Raw genomic sequence first — 17948 nt, 5'->3', positions numbered from 1 at the left:
ATAATATAAAACAGAGGGGAAACTGAGGAGGAGAAATAAGTTGTAGTACCTAATAATTTGTACTAGCAAAACAATATTGTTTAATTTACATTATCTCAGTCATTCTATAACATCCTAACATTAATACTGTAGTCGTTTAAATAAATAAAATAAATGGACTGCTGCCCTCTGCTGTTTGTTTCAGTACTAAAATATAAAGTGAGAAAACACTAACAATCACTTTGATCTGTGTAAGCTAAATGCGGTAGATATATTGTTAAATATGAATGAATGGTTAATTCACTCACATAATATATCACGGGATAAATGAAAATTGGTTTTTGTATTCTAAGATTAACTTAAATACTTTATATTATTTCATACATCAGACAATCTCAAGGTTTTCACTGTGGTAACCCATATTAGGTGAAGTTAAGCCACAGTCTTTAAATAAACCAGGACAAGAACAGAGTTTTAAAAAGCACACCTCTGGAACTCACTGTAGCTGCCAAGTATTTTGAATAATGTAATACACAGCGCAGCTTTACCCAATCTGTCTGTCTCTGGATGTTGTGGGAGAAATAGGAAGTATAGTCTAAAATCATGCTGGTAGGGGCAAAACCAATGTATGTCTAAAAACATGGAGAGATCTTAATTGAGAAAGGCTATTACTTATACTGATTATATTCATAATACTGATATTGATATGATTGTGAATTATACAGATACCCTACAGACTGTCTTAAACTAAAAATGATTATATAAAAACATATGACATTGAGCTATGCATGAAAATTAAGAACATTTCTTCCTCTATATTTTTGCCGTTCTACTAGGAGTGCCAAATTTTCAAACTTGCAGTAAAGGACACTCCAGACTCCTGACATGCAATAGCACAGCATTAATTGTGTCTTTAATATGCACTGCCAGCAATTGCCTACATATCTATTTTCTTAAATAAAAATCTGTCTGATAAAATTGTTTATCCTTTTAAACATAAGACTGTATTCCACCACCCCTTTTATGGAATCCTGCCTGTAATTACAATCCATGATCCTCCCCTAAGTAAATATAAATTTATATAAACACAAATCTGGATAATAACATAGAATGGTCTGCTGCCACTTAGATTAGTGTTTTGGTTTTTTTTCTGAGTAATACGTGTTTCAAAGACATTCATGGATTTTAAGTCAATTATAAAGGGGTTTCCTTTTAAGGAGGATAGTTGGCATTTAAAAACAAGAAACAAGTTGCTTACCTGTGCTTTAAACACTGCAGCTTACGATCCACATCCAACTAAATTTCAAATATTGGCCTAATATACGGACGGCAAGTCTAGATCTTCCCATTCCTGAGAGATGTCAGGGGGAAATCAACTTTTCTTTTTGCAGTTTCAAAACACCACAGAAGTACGAGTTTTTCCACTGTGATAGGAAACAATATAACTTTCTAAAGAAAGCTTCACAGACTCACGAAAAGCATTACAGTTTTCCTCCAAAATTATGGGGGTGAGAGAACAAAATGGTAGGTTGCAAAGCTTTCAATGTTGCACAAATTTAATGTTACAAAACTTTGAAGTTGCACAGCTTTAAAAGTTTTTCTCTCTCCTAAAACACAGGCGGGGAAGCACAACACAGAACAATGTGCAGCTTCAAAAGCTATGGAACTTTCCAAAAAGATGAAGAAAAAAACTCAATGTAACATTGTGCAACTTTAAATGCTGCACAGATTTAAAATGAAAACAGGAACTAAATACTAAATACTGCATACTAAAATGTATACACAGTTGATATATGTTATATTATGTACTAGCTGTGCCCAGCCACGCGTTGCTGTGGCGTTGTGTGGTGGTGTTGGTGAGAACTTGTTGAGGTAGTGATGGTATTGAATGTCTGTTGTATGGTTGTTTTTATGTTTAGTATGCATTTGGTTGTTTGTGTACCGTGAAAATGGTGAGGGTAGAGGGGGTCTATGTCCCTGTGTAGTATTGTATAGTATTTATATGTTGTGTGGAAGGGCCTTGAGTCTACACTGCCATATAATCCAGTTAAAATCTGATGATCTGTATCTTATAGGCAGTGTGGAAGAGGCCTGAGGCCTAACTCTGCCTGTCTCCTGGGCTGAGTGGGTTGCTAGGAGACCAAGTGGGCAGAGCTTAGCCTTCTAACTGGCAGCAATTGGATAAAAAAATAATTATTCCTCTCCCTCTAATTAGGACTTTATTTTTCTTTTCTTTTTGTTGTATGAACGTAGAGGCATGGATGAGGGGTTGTGTTGCCAAGTTTAGAGTTTCTGGAATGTGTAGTTTTGTTGTTTTGTCCTAGGCCGAAATTTTTTTATCCTTTTATATATATAGACTAGCTTTGCCTGGCCACGCGTTGCTGTGGCTTATGGGAATCCTTTGTTGGCCAGGTGGAATAGCAGTGAATAGCCTTGCAGTCTCAAAGCCTGGCCGTTTTCTGGAGTAGCTGGAGCTGTTTATTGTATGAACGTAGAGGCATGGATGAGGGGTTGTGCTGCCAAGTTTAGTGTTTCTGGGATGTGTAGTTTTGTTGTTTTGTCCTAGGCTGAAATTTCATTACCCTTTTATATATATAGATATATATAGATATGCTGGAATGGGGTAAAAGTTACAGATACATCATTATATAAAAACATATAGAAGAAGCACTAGAGTGTTTCTCTAAAATTCCCTAACATTACAGGAAAAAAAATCTCTTCATATCTTATTTGCCAAAAGCTTGGGGAAAAACCGTAAAGGTGAATAAATAAAACTGTAAGATGCCTGAGCACATATTATATGTTAGTAGCAACATGTTTTCGTTATCACAAGTTTGAAATAACTGCAATACATTCTACATGGGGTGCCTTTGAAGAGTGCTGAGAAGCCTCAATTGGGCCAAAAGGTTTCAGCCACATTATGAACCGAGAATGGTTACAGGGAGCACACAACACTTTTGTTACAACAGCTCCACTAGCTACTATGTTTCAAGACATAACTCACAGTATTGGTTATGACTTATAAAGCCCAATATGGTTTGGATCCAGATAATTTGAAGGAATGTATTTTCCCATATCTGACTGCCAGTATTTTGAGTTCTTCAAAGAACGCTGTCTCTCAATCCCATCATCCCAATAAGTGTATCCAGGGGAAACACAGAACAGAATTTTCTCAGTTGTGGCTTACAGATTTCCCTAGAGATGCTGGACTGCTCCTATTAAAACATTTCAAAGTCTTAATTTCCCAATACGTTACTTTGATTACTACTTGCTTTGACGTGACAAGTTAGTGTTGCTATTACATCAGGCATGGGCAAACATGGGCCCTCGAGGTGTTTTGGACTTCAACTACTATCAACTGTTAGGAATTGTGGGAGCTTTCAAGTCAACCCTGACTTATAGCACTCCTTAGGTAAAGGTTTTCCCCTGATGTTAAGTCCAGTTGTGACCAACTCTGGGGGGTTGGTGCTCATCTCCATTTCTAAGCCGAAGAGTCGTTGTTGTCCGTAGACACCTCCAAGGTCATGTGGCCGGCATGACTGCATGGAGCACCGTTACCTTCCCACCGGAGCGGTACCTATTGATCTACTCATATTTGCATGTTTTCGAACTGCTAGGTTGGCAGGAGCTGGGGCTAACAGCAGGCGCTCATTCCGCTCCCGGGATTTGAACCTGGCACCTTTTGGTCCGCAAGTTCAGCAGCTCAGCGCTTTAACACTCTGTGCCAACAGCACACCTTACAAAGAGCAAAATATAGCCCAAAGGATGTTTGCCATTCTCTTCCACTCAAAATAGCCCATAGCACCATATTTTCCTTGGCAGTCTCCCTTTCAAACACTAATTACAGCTAGCCTTGCTTAACTTCCAAAATCAGCCAAGATCTTGTGCCTTGGAACAGTTAGCTTTTTTTGCCTGTACCCGCCATAGCTGTCAATAATATTTTTTCACTGGACCCATGTCAGGTTGTTGGTCTGTACATATAGATGGGTATGTGTATTGACCCTGTCAGAGCAATAGGAAGAGGAAGAGTTACCTGGGTGGCAATCAGGAATGATTCCTTTAATTTGTTTTGCATTTCTCTCAGAATGCTCATTGTGCAATGTCTGAATTGGTGACTTGGGGAAATAGACTGATTTTTCTGAATTTTTCAATGTCAGAATAGTTAGCAGTAATCCTAATGTATTAACAATAGCTAACTTAGTGAGTTAACTTTCTATACTGGAGCAATGCTTCAGTGAACCATTTTTTAAAGTAGTAATCTAAGCTCAGCTCATTAAAATATGAAGCGCTTCCAAAGGCTTCTTATTGGATTCACCAGTTTCCATTGGCTTTTTTTCCAACAGTAAAAAAACAGCCCTTTTATTTCAAGAGGATAAACATTTTCAAGAACATGCAACAAGAGAAATGATACACAATAGGCAATGTTTACTTGCCCATGAAATCTTTCCTGCTTACACATGGGTGCAAAACTGTGGCCCTTCAGTTAATGATGTAAGTAGGAGTTATATTCAGATATTAATGAAGGATCATGGAAGTTGCCCGCCCCTGTGCTAACAGAAAAAGTATTGCCTGGTTTAAAGAAAGGAGAGAATGTAGATTGAACATTTAACAACTAGACTTGAAAAACTTGACTAATGAGAAATTCAGTATAAGAAGCTCGTATTCAATTGCAGCAACCTTTTTCAAATGTTTAGAACAAAAGCTGTTTGTTAAGGTATTTATTTTTACAAATACATGCAAACACTTGCCTTAGATTTTAAGAAGAAAAAAAGACTGTAGAGTTTTCAAAAACAAGGACTAATTATTGCAATAAACATTTCTGTTCATCCACTAAAGATAATAGGCCAATTGTCTGCCAGCATTTGAAAATCATTTGATGAGGAATTGCTACCCTAATCAGGAAATCCTTAATGAGAATGCTTATCCTGGCCTGCTTGGAAAGGGAACAACCGGTCCACAATCTCCATCTAGTGGCTGTCTGTGAATGAACATCTCATGCGTCTGAAATAAGCAACAGACTAATAGTAGCAGTTGGGAAAGCACTAGTAAAATTGGGACACTAGAAAATACCTGCTAGCAGCTCACTATGCACACTGTTTCAAGAGATGGCCATGACTCTCCATCATCACAGTCAAGCAACTTAAACACTGTGTAGCTAGAATAATCATATATGGCTTTTTCCAAAAACCAGAGCCACAATTATACAGCTTCATTAAAAAACTTAATAAAACCTACCTAGTTTTGTCTGTGTAGATGTTCATTATTACATTTACAATTCAAATGAAACAACATTTCATCTAGAATCAATTCATAAAATTATTTCACATCAATTTCAAAATGCAAAAAATCCACTTCACAGCATTTCCCAGATTTCTGGCCTGAGTTTTTAGAGCATATAAGAGCTGTGGGTGGGAGGAATCATCATCAATTCTGACAGAAGCAAAAGAATCCAGCTGAATTACACCACAAGATTCAGGTCATTATTTGCATGGCTGGTAATATATCCCATCTATTTTCATATCCTGGATTGTGAATACGTTCATGATGTAAATCCTAATGGTATGGCCAATCAATTCTTCATTCTCCATTGTGTTACTCAAAATGGTTATGAACCATGACTTATGTCAATTTACATGCCATCAGCTGCCAATCTATGCCAGGGCTTCTTAAACTTTTTCAACTCGTGACCCCTTTCTGCCCAAGAAATACTTACATGATCCTGGGTATATACCATAGGTGTGAAAATCAAACATTTACTGAGAATAAACCACATTTACAAGGCTTGCTAAACAGGCTGATTTTCCTTTTTGTGTGGAGTACAGCCAAAGCATTTTATGCAGAGTCCACTGCAAAGACTGCACATTGTTTATTGCTAACAGATTTCTGTAAATGTGTGGGTTTCAGAAACATTTCACTACTGCCAAATTTTTCACGTCAGCTTTCACCTAGAGTTAGGGCTGGGACCCACAGTTTAAGAAGAAGGTCTATGGCATGTTTTTAAGATATTTATGAATAACATGGTACAAATGTAATACAAGTCTCTTGTACATTGGGGAAAATGAGGGTCTACCATGTTAGACGTCTTGAGAAGCACTAGTCTATGCCAATAAATCCCCCCTCACCTGAGAGCCTCAAGAGCCTTACACTAAGGAACAAAGCTGTGAGGAACCTTACCCTTTTTGCTCTTTGTGCTATGTCAGGAGTCTTTGTAAGCAGCTTTTCAATCAAGTATTCTCTAGTCTGTAAAAACCAACATTGTTATAATTAAGTTAAATCCCAGTGAAGCAGAAAATTTTACTTTATAAAGCTGAACAAATTTATTTGTAGTATTTTACCTTTGCTTTCTGGAAGAATTTGCATTTTAAAAGTTCTGCAGCTGTAGGCCTAAAAGATAAATTGAAAAATTGAAAACAAAGCAGACACAAAAAGGCCTCTGCTAATACCTATAATTCAGGATATTTAATATTTATATATCTGGACTGAGTAGCTCTTCTTCAAAAAGTTTTAATATTGTATTTCTGCTGTATATTTTTCATAATAAAAACTTTCTAGAATTGGAAAAACCGCATAGAATTCTGTGATATAGAAACTACATACGTTTTTTTCAATTCCACAGAATTCCTTAAAAACAAACTTTTATTAACACATGAAATTAAAATAAGGCCACACATTTTCAAGTTTACATTTCAGATACCAAAAGTTACTTCAGTTTGCTTGTTGCGACTACATATGTGCCAGTCTTTCCGTAAAATGTACAAAACTGCTCACTGAAAGAGGGCCAAATTATTATCTTGAAACTAATACAAGTGTATTGTTTCAAGTAGGAAAGTACAATCAATTTTTGGAGGAGTTTTATTTTCAGACATATTTTGTATACTGAAACTATCTTGTTGTTGTAAATTACTGTCAAGTTGTCTTCAACATATGGCAACCCAATGAATTAGAGATCTCCAAATCACCCAGCCCTGCACAGACTCTGCTGTCTTACTGTATTTTAATTTTTTTTCTTGGTTTGACAAGTTATTGGGGAAATATGGGGAAACTGTCAAAGGCAGAAACACAAAATTCTTCACAAGCAATATGTACAGAAGGACCAGGACATGATACACGGCTCTGAACCATTTAGGGATGGTGTCAAGCTACTAATAAACCTTATATGGTTAACTTCACATTGTTCACATTGAAACCTAGAAATCCAAGCTGCTTCTCGGGATCCAGTTCAAATCAACTGGTAACTTCTCTGGTAGTGACTGCTATAGGTTATAAAAGACCATACACAGAAAAAACCAACACAGTAGAGACCATAACATCTTGGCAGCTAACAAGAAAATATTGCACTACGGAGATATTTGATAAGATTCACCCTTGCTTTAGGTCTTCCAACCTCCCACTACCTTTTATTTTCTTGTTGTACCAAGCAGAGCTTTATAGAAAAGGTGCCATCTGAAGAATCTGGATAGAGGATAGGGGAATAGCTCAATGTCTGCAGACACAGAAAAGACAAATACTGTAGAATGAGCTTGAAAGGAAGTGATACCTTCTTTCAGAAGACTTCAGCTGTTTTTTAAGGATACTTTAGTGGTCTTTCCAAACAGGACTCCTTAGCTCCCCTAACTCAGGGGTCCCTAAACTAAGGCCCGGGGGCCGGATGTGCCCTCCAAGGTCATTTACCTGGCCCCCACCCTCAGTTTTAGACTTAGGCTTGCCCAAAGTCTGAAATGACTTGAAGGCACACAACAACAACATTCCTAATTAACTTGACTATCTCATTGGCCAGAAGCAGGCCCACACTTCCCAATGAAATCCTGATAGGTTATGTTGGTTAATTTTTAAAAAAATATTGTAATGTTCTTTTGTTGTTGTTCTTGTTGTTGTTTTTGCACCACAAATAAGACATGTGCAGTGTGCATAGGAATTTGTTCGTATTTTTTTTCAAATGATAATTTGGCCCCTCAACAGTCTGAGGGCCATAAACCGGCCCTCCACTTAAAAAGTTTGAGGACCCCTGCCCTAACTCTTAGCAACGGTTTTGCCATCTCCTTCCTAACAGGGCACCCAAGACAAGAAATAGGACAGAAGCAGTGGCAGCACAGTTTTGGGGAGCTACAAACAAGATAAGAATATAAATCTTATTTGTTAGCCCTCAACTAGAGTAGACTCACTTTATTATGGTGAATAAACACTTAGATAAATCTGACTGATTCGAAGTGTTCCCTCTAGTTCAGACTATCATAGGATTAAGGGCACAATGTTTTTTAGACCTTTGTGAATAAGAAAAGACAATTGTAGGATAAAAGCCTTGTTTGGAAGTAGCTGCAGATCTGATTGTAGCAACTGGGCCAAGAAGCATGTACCATTTTACCCTGTCCAGCACAGGTGAAACCTCTTGGAAAATTCACTTCACAGCACATACATTTCACTTTGACACAGGGAGCAAGCTTGTTTTCTGCTGCCCTGCAGACTTGGACACGGAACAATGGCTTCAAACTACAGGAAAGGAGATTCCACCTGAACATCAGGAAAAACTTCCTGACTGTGAGAGCTGTTCAGCAGTGGAACTCTCTGCCCCGGACTGTGGTGGAGGCTCCTTCTTTGGAGGCTTTTAAGCAGAGGCTGAATAGCCATCTGTCGGGGGTGCTTTGAATGCGATTTCCTGCTTCTTGGCAGGGGGTTGGACTGGATGGCCCATGAGGTCTCTTCCAACTCTACTATTTTATGATTCTAACAATTATTCTTTCAGACTGTTCTGTACCTAAAGCAATATGGATAAGATGAAGCCGCTGGGGACAACAACAACACTTTTGGCACCAGGCAGGGAAGGAACTCCCAGGTTCTAGAACCGGAACAATGTAACCAATGTCTGCACAAAGACAATTGATCCCATTTTGTATGAAGTTGTTGAAGAGGGCCAGGAACATGAAAGAAGCCCTGTTTTTAATGGTGCTACTAATCTAAACAAAACTGGGCCATTTCACCACAAGGGATGGCATATTTATGTGCTGTTAGGTCTTTAAAATAAGACTGCAAATAACTTCATCCAGTTTACTAATATATACAGTCAGACAAGTATTCATTATGCTTTTTTGCAAGCTATAGAAATGACCATGTAATAAAATAAAGCAAAATTATGTATTACAAGCTGCACTATTTTTTTTAAAGAATAACTAGCTTTTACAGTGTTTCCCGAAAGATAATTGCTGATCGGCTTCATTTTAATCCAACCAACAGCACTGGTGCAGTTTTGCTGTTAAATAAAAATGGGTTCTCTAGAGCATTGCAGACTAAATAACGGCACATTTTTATCTGCTGCCAAATGGCAGACCTTTGCTTAAAGCTGGTGCCCAGGGGGTTGTGAGTTAATAAGAGACAGTAAAAAGAGCAAAGACATGGAAGACAGTATGCAAATAGTCCCCAGAGTTAAAGAGAAGAGAATCAGAGTCCTGAAGAATTCACAAGGGCTAGTTTGTGCATTATATTTACAACTCACCTTCATAACTGCATGTTTGAGGCTGGAAAAGTAAATAAATAAAAACACATGCATGTCTACTTTCCCAGTCCCTTTAACTGAGATGGCTGGTTTATTCAGACATTTACAATCAATTGGGGAGGGCCTTCTCTCTGTCCCACCATCCTGCTTTTGCACGTTTGGTGGGAACACAAGCCTTTTGGTTGGCTGCTTACTGACTGTGTTTTAAAAAATGTATTTGTGTTGTTTTAAACTGTGACCAGACTGTGTGATTGTTAGTCGCCTTAAGTCACCACAAGGAGAAAGGTAGGGTATAAATAAAGAAATAAAATAAATAATAAATAATCATCCCAATAAAGACTATAAGCAGACAACCTGTTGACTACTCATTGTGTACTGAGTAAAGCCTACACATTACAGATAATGAGTTAAATGGGGAAATGTAAGGAAGGAAGGGTGGCAAATTTGTTTTGTTTGTTTTTTGAACTTTCCACAATTTTCACACAAATTTCAGAAGAATGTGATGGAAAAATCTGTATTTATTATAATGCAAGAGAAAAAAATGTTATTTTACCCATAAGGAAAGTAGACTTTGAGTTATGTCTCTAAGCATAACTTTGAATAGTTAGTTTATATAATGCCATATGCCTACATAGTGCTTACATGATCAGTTTATTGCTTTAGTACAGTGATTCCCAAAGTGGGTGCTACCGACCCCTGGTAGGCGCTGCAGCGATCCAGAGGGGCGGTGATGGCCACAGGTAGAAACATTAATACATATATCTTTCTGTTTAATTGCTATTAAAAAAATTTAAAAATAATTTCCAGGGGGCATTGAGTAATATTTTTCTCTGAAAAGGGGGCAGTAGGTCAAATAAGTTTGGGAACCACTGCTTTAGCAGTTCCCTGCACTCATTCTTACAATCCAGAAATACACAAAACAAAGGCAGGTGGCAGTTGGGTAGGAGATTAAGTGCAGCAGATGCTGATTTCTAATTCCTCCCTCTGGGGACACTGTCAGTAGCAGTTGGGATGGAGGGAGGTATTTTCTCAGCATTTGTCCTCCCTCTCAATTTTGAAACACCCGGAATTCCTTTTGTTTACTTTTATTTGTACACCCTCGTTAAAACTATTATTCATCTTCAGAGTGCTAGGTATCTTATATAATTCCAAGCAATAAAGTAACAAAACATGAAAAAAGCAAGGGGGAGAGATGAACACTTCTGCAAAGCACTGTATTTAACTATGCATGTTGATAAATGAAATGCAAAGATACAGAATGGGTGACGCCTGGCTCGGCAATAGTCCATGTGAAAAAGATCTTGGAATCTTCGTGGACAACAAGTTGAACATGAGCCAACAGTGTGATACAGAAGCTAAAAAAGCCAATGGGATTTTGGGCTGCATCAAAAGGAGCATAGGAAAGCCATGGTGCCTCTCTATTCAGCTTTGGTTAGTCCTCATCTGGAATATTGTGTCCAATTCTGGGCACTACAGTTTAAAAGAGATATTGACAATGGAAGGTGTCCAGAGGAGGGCAACTAAAATGATCAAAGGTCTGGAGACCATGCCCTATGAGGAGTATCTTAAAGAGCTGGGTATGTTTAGCCTGCAGAAGAGAAGGTTGAGAGAAAGCAGACTTGTATTCTGCTGTCTTGGATACTAGGACTTGGAGCAATGGGCTCAAATTACAGGAAAGGAAATTCCACCTGAACATTCAGAAGAACTTCCTGATCATAAGAGCCATTCAGCATCTGTCAGAGATGCTTTGATTCTGCTTTTCCTGTATGGCATGGGGATGGACTAGATGGCCCATGTGGACTCATTATTCTATAATGCTATGATTCTATAATTTCTTAGCCAACTCAAGTTAAATTTCAGGTAGATTGCCTCTTCAGAAGATGTCCATTTGAAGAGGGGAAAAATCTAGCTTTCCTCAACAGGAGACATAAAGTCTCCATAGGAAGCACCAAATCTTATGTGTCTGTAGTCTAAATTATAATAAATGTAAGATATTTTCAGAATCAAATTCAGAAGTGTGTCTCCAAGGCCATTTCTGAAGTCTCTAGTACTAAAAAAAAATCAAGTGTGAATGAGTGTGTGCCTATACTAAAATTGTGTCCTTGCATCACAATTTCAAAATGTTTTCAGGGATACAGGATTTTTTACCCTCTGGGAGGGTATGGGATACCATTTTAAATGAATTAAATTCATAAGCAAAGTGATTAAAATAAAGGTGTGGGCATAGTGGAGGATGAAGAGAGATAGGGGAGATGAAGCCTCCAAATCACTGGCAGTTGTTCACTCTTGTGATTCAATATAATGTCCAATACTCAACATTTAGGAATGTAAAAAAACAGGAATGATCTTTTAGCAATACAGTTTAAAATTATTCCCAGAAAACTTTAATTCATCAGACCTTGCCCCCTTCTCAAAAAACACCCTACATTTCTTCTCAAGAAACCTACCTTTTAGAAGGGTCTTTTTGAAGACACAATGAAATTAATTTTCTAAAGGATTTGCCATACTTTTTTGTCATTTCTTTATCTTCTACACCCGTTTCCAATGTTGGAGGGTCATTTTGCAAGGTCAGCATTAATACCTAATTAAAACGAAAGTGACAAGGGAAAAAAAATGATTTCAGTCAAAGAAGCCAAACACTGTTTTAACTAATATCCAAGAAATTCCACCCAAAACAAAAATGTTGATACACATACTTCCTCACATTCACAATGCTGAAGTTGGGAAGCTGAGGGGACTCTGTAAGACAGACTTAGTACGCATTAATGATATTTCTGTCTACAAAGGGAAGTCTATGAGATCTAAAAGCATGGAAAACTACCTTATGCTGAATCAGACTATTGGCCCAATTTACTCCACTTTTGGCTGGCAACTACAATTTTTTAAATATTTCAGACCTAATTCTTTCTTAGTCCAGCCCAGAGATCACTATTATTCCCTTGTGGTCTCCCATCCAAGATTAACCAGACCAAACCATGTTATCAGATTAAATCAGTTTTGTTCAGGATACCACATTAAGGTTTATATTCCTTAATCGTACAGAACATATCAATTCATACATGCAGGCACCCACAAACACCAGAGGCCATTTGGAACAAGTATGTCCCACACATTCAATGTTGTGGACTGAAAGAGCCTTTTCTGTCCATACAATATCACAGGTGGAGCACAACAGACTGGAGTGGGGGAGATAGAAAGGAAAATGGGGAAAGATTAAAAGAGAAGGCTCTTGATGAATCAAGAAATTAGGAAACTAATTTGCATACAAAGTTAAAACAGTTGTTTGCCCATAGAACACATTATTTTTTAGATATAATAGTCTCTCAAAATTGTTCTATGCTCTGTGTATGTTTTCAATGGACTATTGGTGACCCCAGTGTTGAAATGCAGATCTCATACTTCACAGTCAAGATGTACTCAGAAAGGGTGGTGTTTTATTTGGTAGTTTGGCAAGATCCCTCCTCCGCACCCACAGAAGAGATTTAATACAGCCCAATGTTGCCCGTTATGATTGCATTCCTCTTCAGAAAATACGCTCATGTCGGACTGCTTTGAAAAAACAAGTTAAAGCATTCTCTAACTTCTCTTCTCACGCTTTTAAGTCAGCCACTCTTGGCCACAACATTTGACCTGTATGTGAACCGAACTTATAACAAATAAAATAAAGCTTCCTTCTAATAGCACATGTAAGTGGTTGAGTGCTGACTGGAACAAAGCCACAAACATGATCTCTGAGTAACAACAGGGAAGTATCTGCCTGCTCAGGTAAACACTGGAGACACACAGAAGACCAGAACATTTTTTCTCAACATCTCCTCCAAGTAGTTAAACATAGCTATCTCAGTGAACTACAGAAGGGCTGGGAATCTTCCATCATTCCTAACCACTGAATATGATTGCTAAGACTCATAGGAGATATACTGTATATACTCGAGTATAAGCTGCCCCGAATATAAGCTGAGGCACCTAATTTTACCAAAAAAAAACCCGGGAAAACACTGACTCCAGTATAAGCCGAGGGTGGTAAATTTCAGAAATAAAAATAGGGTGGTAAATTTCAGAAATAAAAATAGATACCAATAAAATTACATTAATTGGGGCATCGGTAGATTAAATGTTTTTGAATATTTACATAAAGCTCAAATTTAAGATAAGACTGTCCAACTCTGATCAAATCATTATCATCTTCTTCAATGTAAATGTGCTTATGTATCCTTTTAATAATAATAACAGAGTAAAATAATACATGTAATAATAATAATAATAATAATAATAATAATAATAATAATAAATGTCTCAAGTGCTGGTTCTTCAAATTCTTGCAAAGGCTCCACACTTTCTTCTGGTTCAATCTGTTCCACCATTCCAAGTGTTGTTGGAGTCTCTGCTGCTGTCTGTGTTGTGGTCTGATGGTAATTTACTTTGCAAATTTTCTGGATTTCTTCGAGTTCACCTTCACTGAACACTTTGTTTCTGATTATGAATCTTCGTTGGTCAGCCAGTCGGGGTTCTGTTATCTGTAAGTCAGGGTACTCTTGTTTCCACAGTTGATGGATCCTTTTTTGGTAGCCACGCCTTTGAGGTTCAGATTTGTAGTAGCTTTTCATAATTGTGCGGTTTTCTGGCATTGTATATTTTTGCCGCTTCTGTGATTGTTCATTTGTATTTTGATTCCGTAGCTCACTTGTCAATGGATGTCCAGAATCAGCAGCATCCACCACGGTCCTTTTTATCCTGGGCGACGACCGAGCCAGTATAGCCTTCATTTTGGTTTGATTCTCCATAATGCTAATGGGTTAGGTGCTCTTAGTTCCACTCCTCAGCTGAGGCCTCTCTGGCTTGGTTGGACCAGCCGGTAGTTACACTACCGCCAGCACAGCCCGCTATCCCAGGTGTCAGTCGCATTGACGAAAAACAACAGGAAAAACTCAGCCACTATCAGGACCTCAAGATTGAACTTCAAAGACTATGACAGAAACCAGTGCAGATGGTCCCGGTGGTGATCGGCACATTGGGTGCCGTGCCAAAAGATCTCAGCCGGCATTTGGAAACAATAGACATTGACAAAATTACGATCTGCCAACTGAAAAGGCCACCCTACTGGGATCTACACGCATCATCCGAAAATACATCACACAGTCCTAGACACTTGGGAAGTGTACGACTTGTGATTTTGTGATACGAAATCCAGCATATCTATCTTGTTTGCTGTGTCATAATAAAATAATAATAAATAAAGGAAAATAATACATGTAATAATAAATAGAGTAAAATAATAAATGCAATAATAATAATAAGATCAGAGTGAAATAATAAATGTATTAATAATAATAAAAAATAGAATAAAATAAATGTAATACAATAGTCTCTCACTTATCCAACATAAACGAGCCGGCAGAACGTTGGATAAGCGAATATGTTGGATAATAAGGAGAGATTAAGGAGTAGCCTATTAAACATCAAATTAGGTTATGATTTTACAAATTAAGCACCAAAACATCGTGCACCAAATATAAGCCAACCAGGACCCTCACCCGAGTATAAGCCAAGGGGGACATTTTCAGTCTTAAAAAAACGGCTGAAAAGCTAGGCTTATACTCGAGTATATACAGTAGTTCAACAACATCTGGAGGATCACAGTGTTTCCAAACCTGTTCAAAACAAAACCACTCCTGTTATGGGGTGATAATGTTCCATTACATTTGGCTGAAAATCCAGATTCTAGAACCTGGGTGACTTTAAAAAATACAAAAATGAGACTGCACAGTTATTTTCAGATGGTAATTACCTTCATTGGAGGGTATTTGTGGTAAGGTGCAGCTCCTGTGGCTAATTCAATGGCTGTTATTCCAAAGCTCCAAATATCAGCCTTGAAGTCGTAACCTCTCACCTGTTGCAGGAAAACACAGAAGAGAGAGGTTAAATGAGCAATGACATGCTTAATTCCAGATGTCACACATAATGTGTTAAACAGTATACGTACCTGTTCCATGACCTCAGGTGCCATCCAACATGGAGTACCAACAAAAGTCTTTCTTACTTTGTTACGAGTCACATCCCCTCCCGTGGCTAAAAATGCGCTAACACCAAAATCTAGGAATAGAAAAAAGAAAACCTTTTAATTCCAGATTTCCATAATGAGGTAGCCATACTATTTTAATTTGGATTCTGTTCTTTTAAATGTAACCGTGAAGCTCCTGTTTTCTCAGCAGGTGTTTACAGAGATGTTACAAATCATAAGACACCTCTCTTGCTTCTGAATAACAGCCTGAAGCAATATTTGTCTTCATGTATTAAAACACAAGATACCCATAGACATAAAACAAAAAGGCTATTTCTTTCAAAGCACCATTTTGGGTCAGTATTTTACATGCTCCACTAAGAATTTAAAGGGTGTTATTTTTAGACCAGCTTGCATCAAAGTTTCAACACAGCTGGATCAAAAAGGAGTAGCTTGCACAGCTTTGTATTCTGCTTTGAGTGACTTCTGAACTTCCAAGATCAGAGGAAGACAGTCAGTTCTCATGAGAAAAGAAGGAGAAATGGATTACAAAGTCAAGTGTGGCAAATCAAGTGTAGCAACGGATTCTGCAAATCAAGAGGCAATTAAGAAGACTCTAGCCTAGCTGGATCCTAAAGTATACAGACTATTTCTAGAGCAGCCAGACAGCAGCTTATGAGAAGGTAAGCCAACAGGGAAATGAGAAGATCGTTTTCGGCAGGAAAAACAACAGTCTTATGGTGCACTTTAAAGACCAACAGATTTATGATGCTTGTGTGGATCAGAGGCCATTTCATCAGGAGCATGAAGCACAACCAAAAACACGTGATTGTAGGGGGAATGAAGCAAAAGGCAGGAAGTGATATTTGGAAGAGCACAACCACTTTTTAAAACCAAATACTCAGGCAGAAAAAACAGTTAGGCTCACTAATATTTAAAATGTACTTTGGAGTTACAAGGCCTGAAGTTTCACAACTCTTTATTAAGACGCATTAAATATGAGCTGTGTATCTCAAATGCATCCTGCTGTTAAATTGGAGGCAAGGAAATAATAGAGCCAGCCTTCACAGCAAGCTTTTCAACTTGACATAAGCACTGCAAATGTTAAATACTTTACAAAGGCAATTATCTTTAAAATTAATTGAATGGATTACCTATATTCAAAGAGGATTTTGTGATGCAAAGCTCCTTATTGTGTCTTATTTTAAAGCTACAGGCATCTTTGGCCACGAAGCTGGCATCCACAATACCTTGGAACAAAACATGTATTTCCTACCGTGTTTCCCCAAAAATAAGACAGTGTCTTATATTAATTTTTGCTCTCAAAGATGTTCTAGGTCTTTATTTTCAGGGGATGTCTTATTTTTCCATGAAGAAGAATTCACATTTATTGTTGAACAAAAAAATGAACATTTATTATATACTGTACAGCATAACCAGAAACTGTGAATCCTATCCAGAATTTCTTGTTACTACCAATATTTCCATGTATAACACTTTATAGTACGTACATTTTCCGATCCTGCATGCTCTGGTGTTCTGTTCTGCAGGCATGCTTTCGAACAAACTTTTTGCTTGGTCTTACTTTCGGGGGAGGCCTTATATTTAGCAATTCAGCAAAAACTCTACTAGGTCTTATTTTCTGGGTATGTCTTATTTTAGGGGAAACAGGGTAAGAGTCCCCAAGTCACGCGAGAGGAAGAAGCCTTTTGATACAATGAGCCAGTCAGAAATAACTAAACACATTTCCTTTTTAATTCACCGTTTCCTAGCCTCATCTCCCAGACTAAACATTGGTAAGGGTTCTAAAACTGTAGAATTTCAGAAATGAAAGGGACCAACTTTTAGAAATACCTGCCTAAAGCACTCTTAAAAATGTGACGATTCAGTCTGTCCAGAGTCTGTGGGTCCTTCTGGATTCAACGGTGACACTTGATGCTCAGGTGTTGGCTGTGACCGGAAGGGCTTTTGCACAGTTAAAACTTGTGCACCAGCTGCAACGATACCTCGAGAAACCTGACTTGGCCATGGTGGTTCATGCCTTACTTACATCCAGATTGGATTACTGTAATGCACTGTACATGGGGCTGCCTTTGAAGACAGCCCAGAAATTGCAACTGGTGCAAAGATCAGCAGCCAGGTTATTAACTAACTTATAGGGAGCACACAATGCCCCTATTACAGCAGCTCCCCTGGCTGCCAATAAGTTTCCGGTCCCAATTCAAAGTGCAGGTTATGACCTATAAAGCCTATAAAGCCTTAAACAGTTCAGGTCCTTCTTATCTTCGAAACCGCATCTCCCCATGAACCGACACGGACTCTAAGACCTGCTGGGGAGGCCCGTCACAAGCGCGGTTGGTGGGGATGAGAGAGAGGGCCTTCTCAGTAGTGACCCCCCAGCTTTTCCTTCCACAGGAAATCAGACAAGCCCCAACATTGTCCAACTTTCGTAGGGAATTGAAAACTTGGTTGTTTCAGCTT

The 17948-nt window shown here is 38.2% G+C and overlaps 1 protein-coding gene across 1 annotated transcript in view; it reads right to left on the bottom strand.

Moving 5' to 3' along the window:
- The window catches only part of stk39 (serine/threonine kinase 39), a 166072-nt gene that overhangs the window by 59683 nt on the left and 88441 nt on the right, over positions 1-17948 (bottom strand). The window contains exons 6-10 of the mRNA XM_062969190.1: positions 15450-15559; positions 15255-15356; positions 11914-12047; positions 6315-6363; positions 6154-6219 (exon numbers count right to left, since the gene is read on the bottom strand). Coding sequence (XP_062825260.1) covers positions 6154-6219; positions 6315-6363; positions 11914-12047; positions 15255-15356; positions 15450-15559 — 461 coding nt within the window. The remainder of the gene's footprint in view (positions 1-6153; positions 6220-6314; positions 6364-11913; positions 12048-15254; positions 15357-15449; positions 15560-17948) is intronic.

The sequence above is a fragment of the Anolis carolinensis genome, chromosome 1, assembly GCF_035594765.1.
Source record: "Anolis carolinensis isolate JA03-04 chromosome 1, rAnoCar3.1.pri, whole genome shotgun sequence".
Lineage (NCBI taxonomy): Eukaryota > Metazoa > Chordata > Lepidosauria > Squamata > Dactyloidae > Anolis > Anolis carolinensis.
This window is presented reverse-complemented; position numbering and strand designations above follow the sequence as displayed.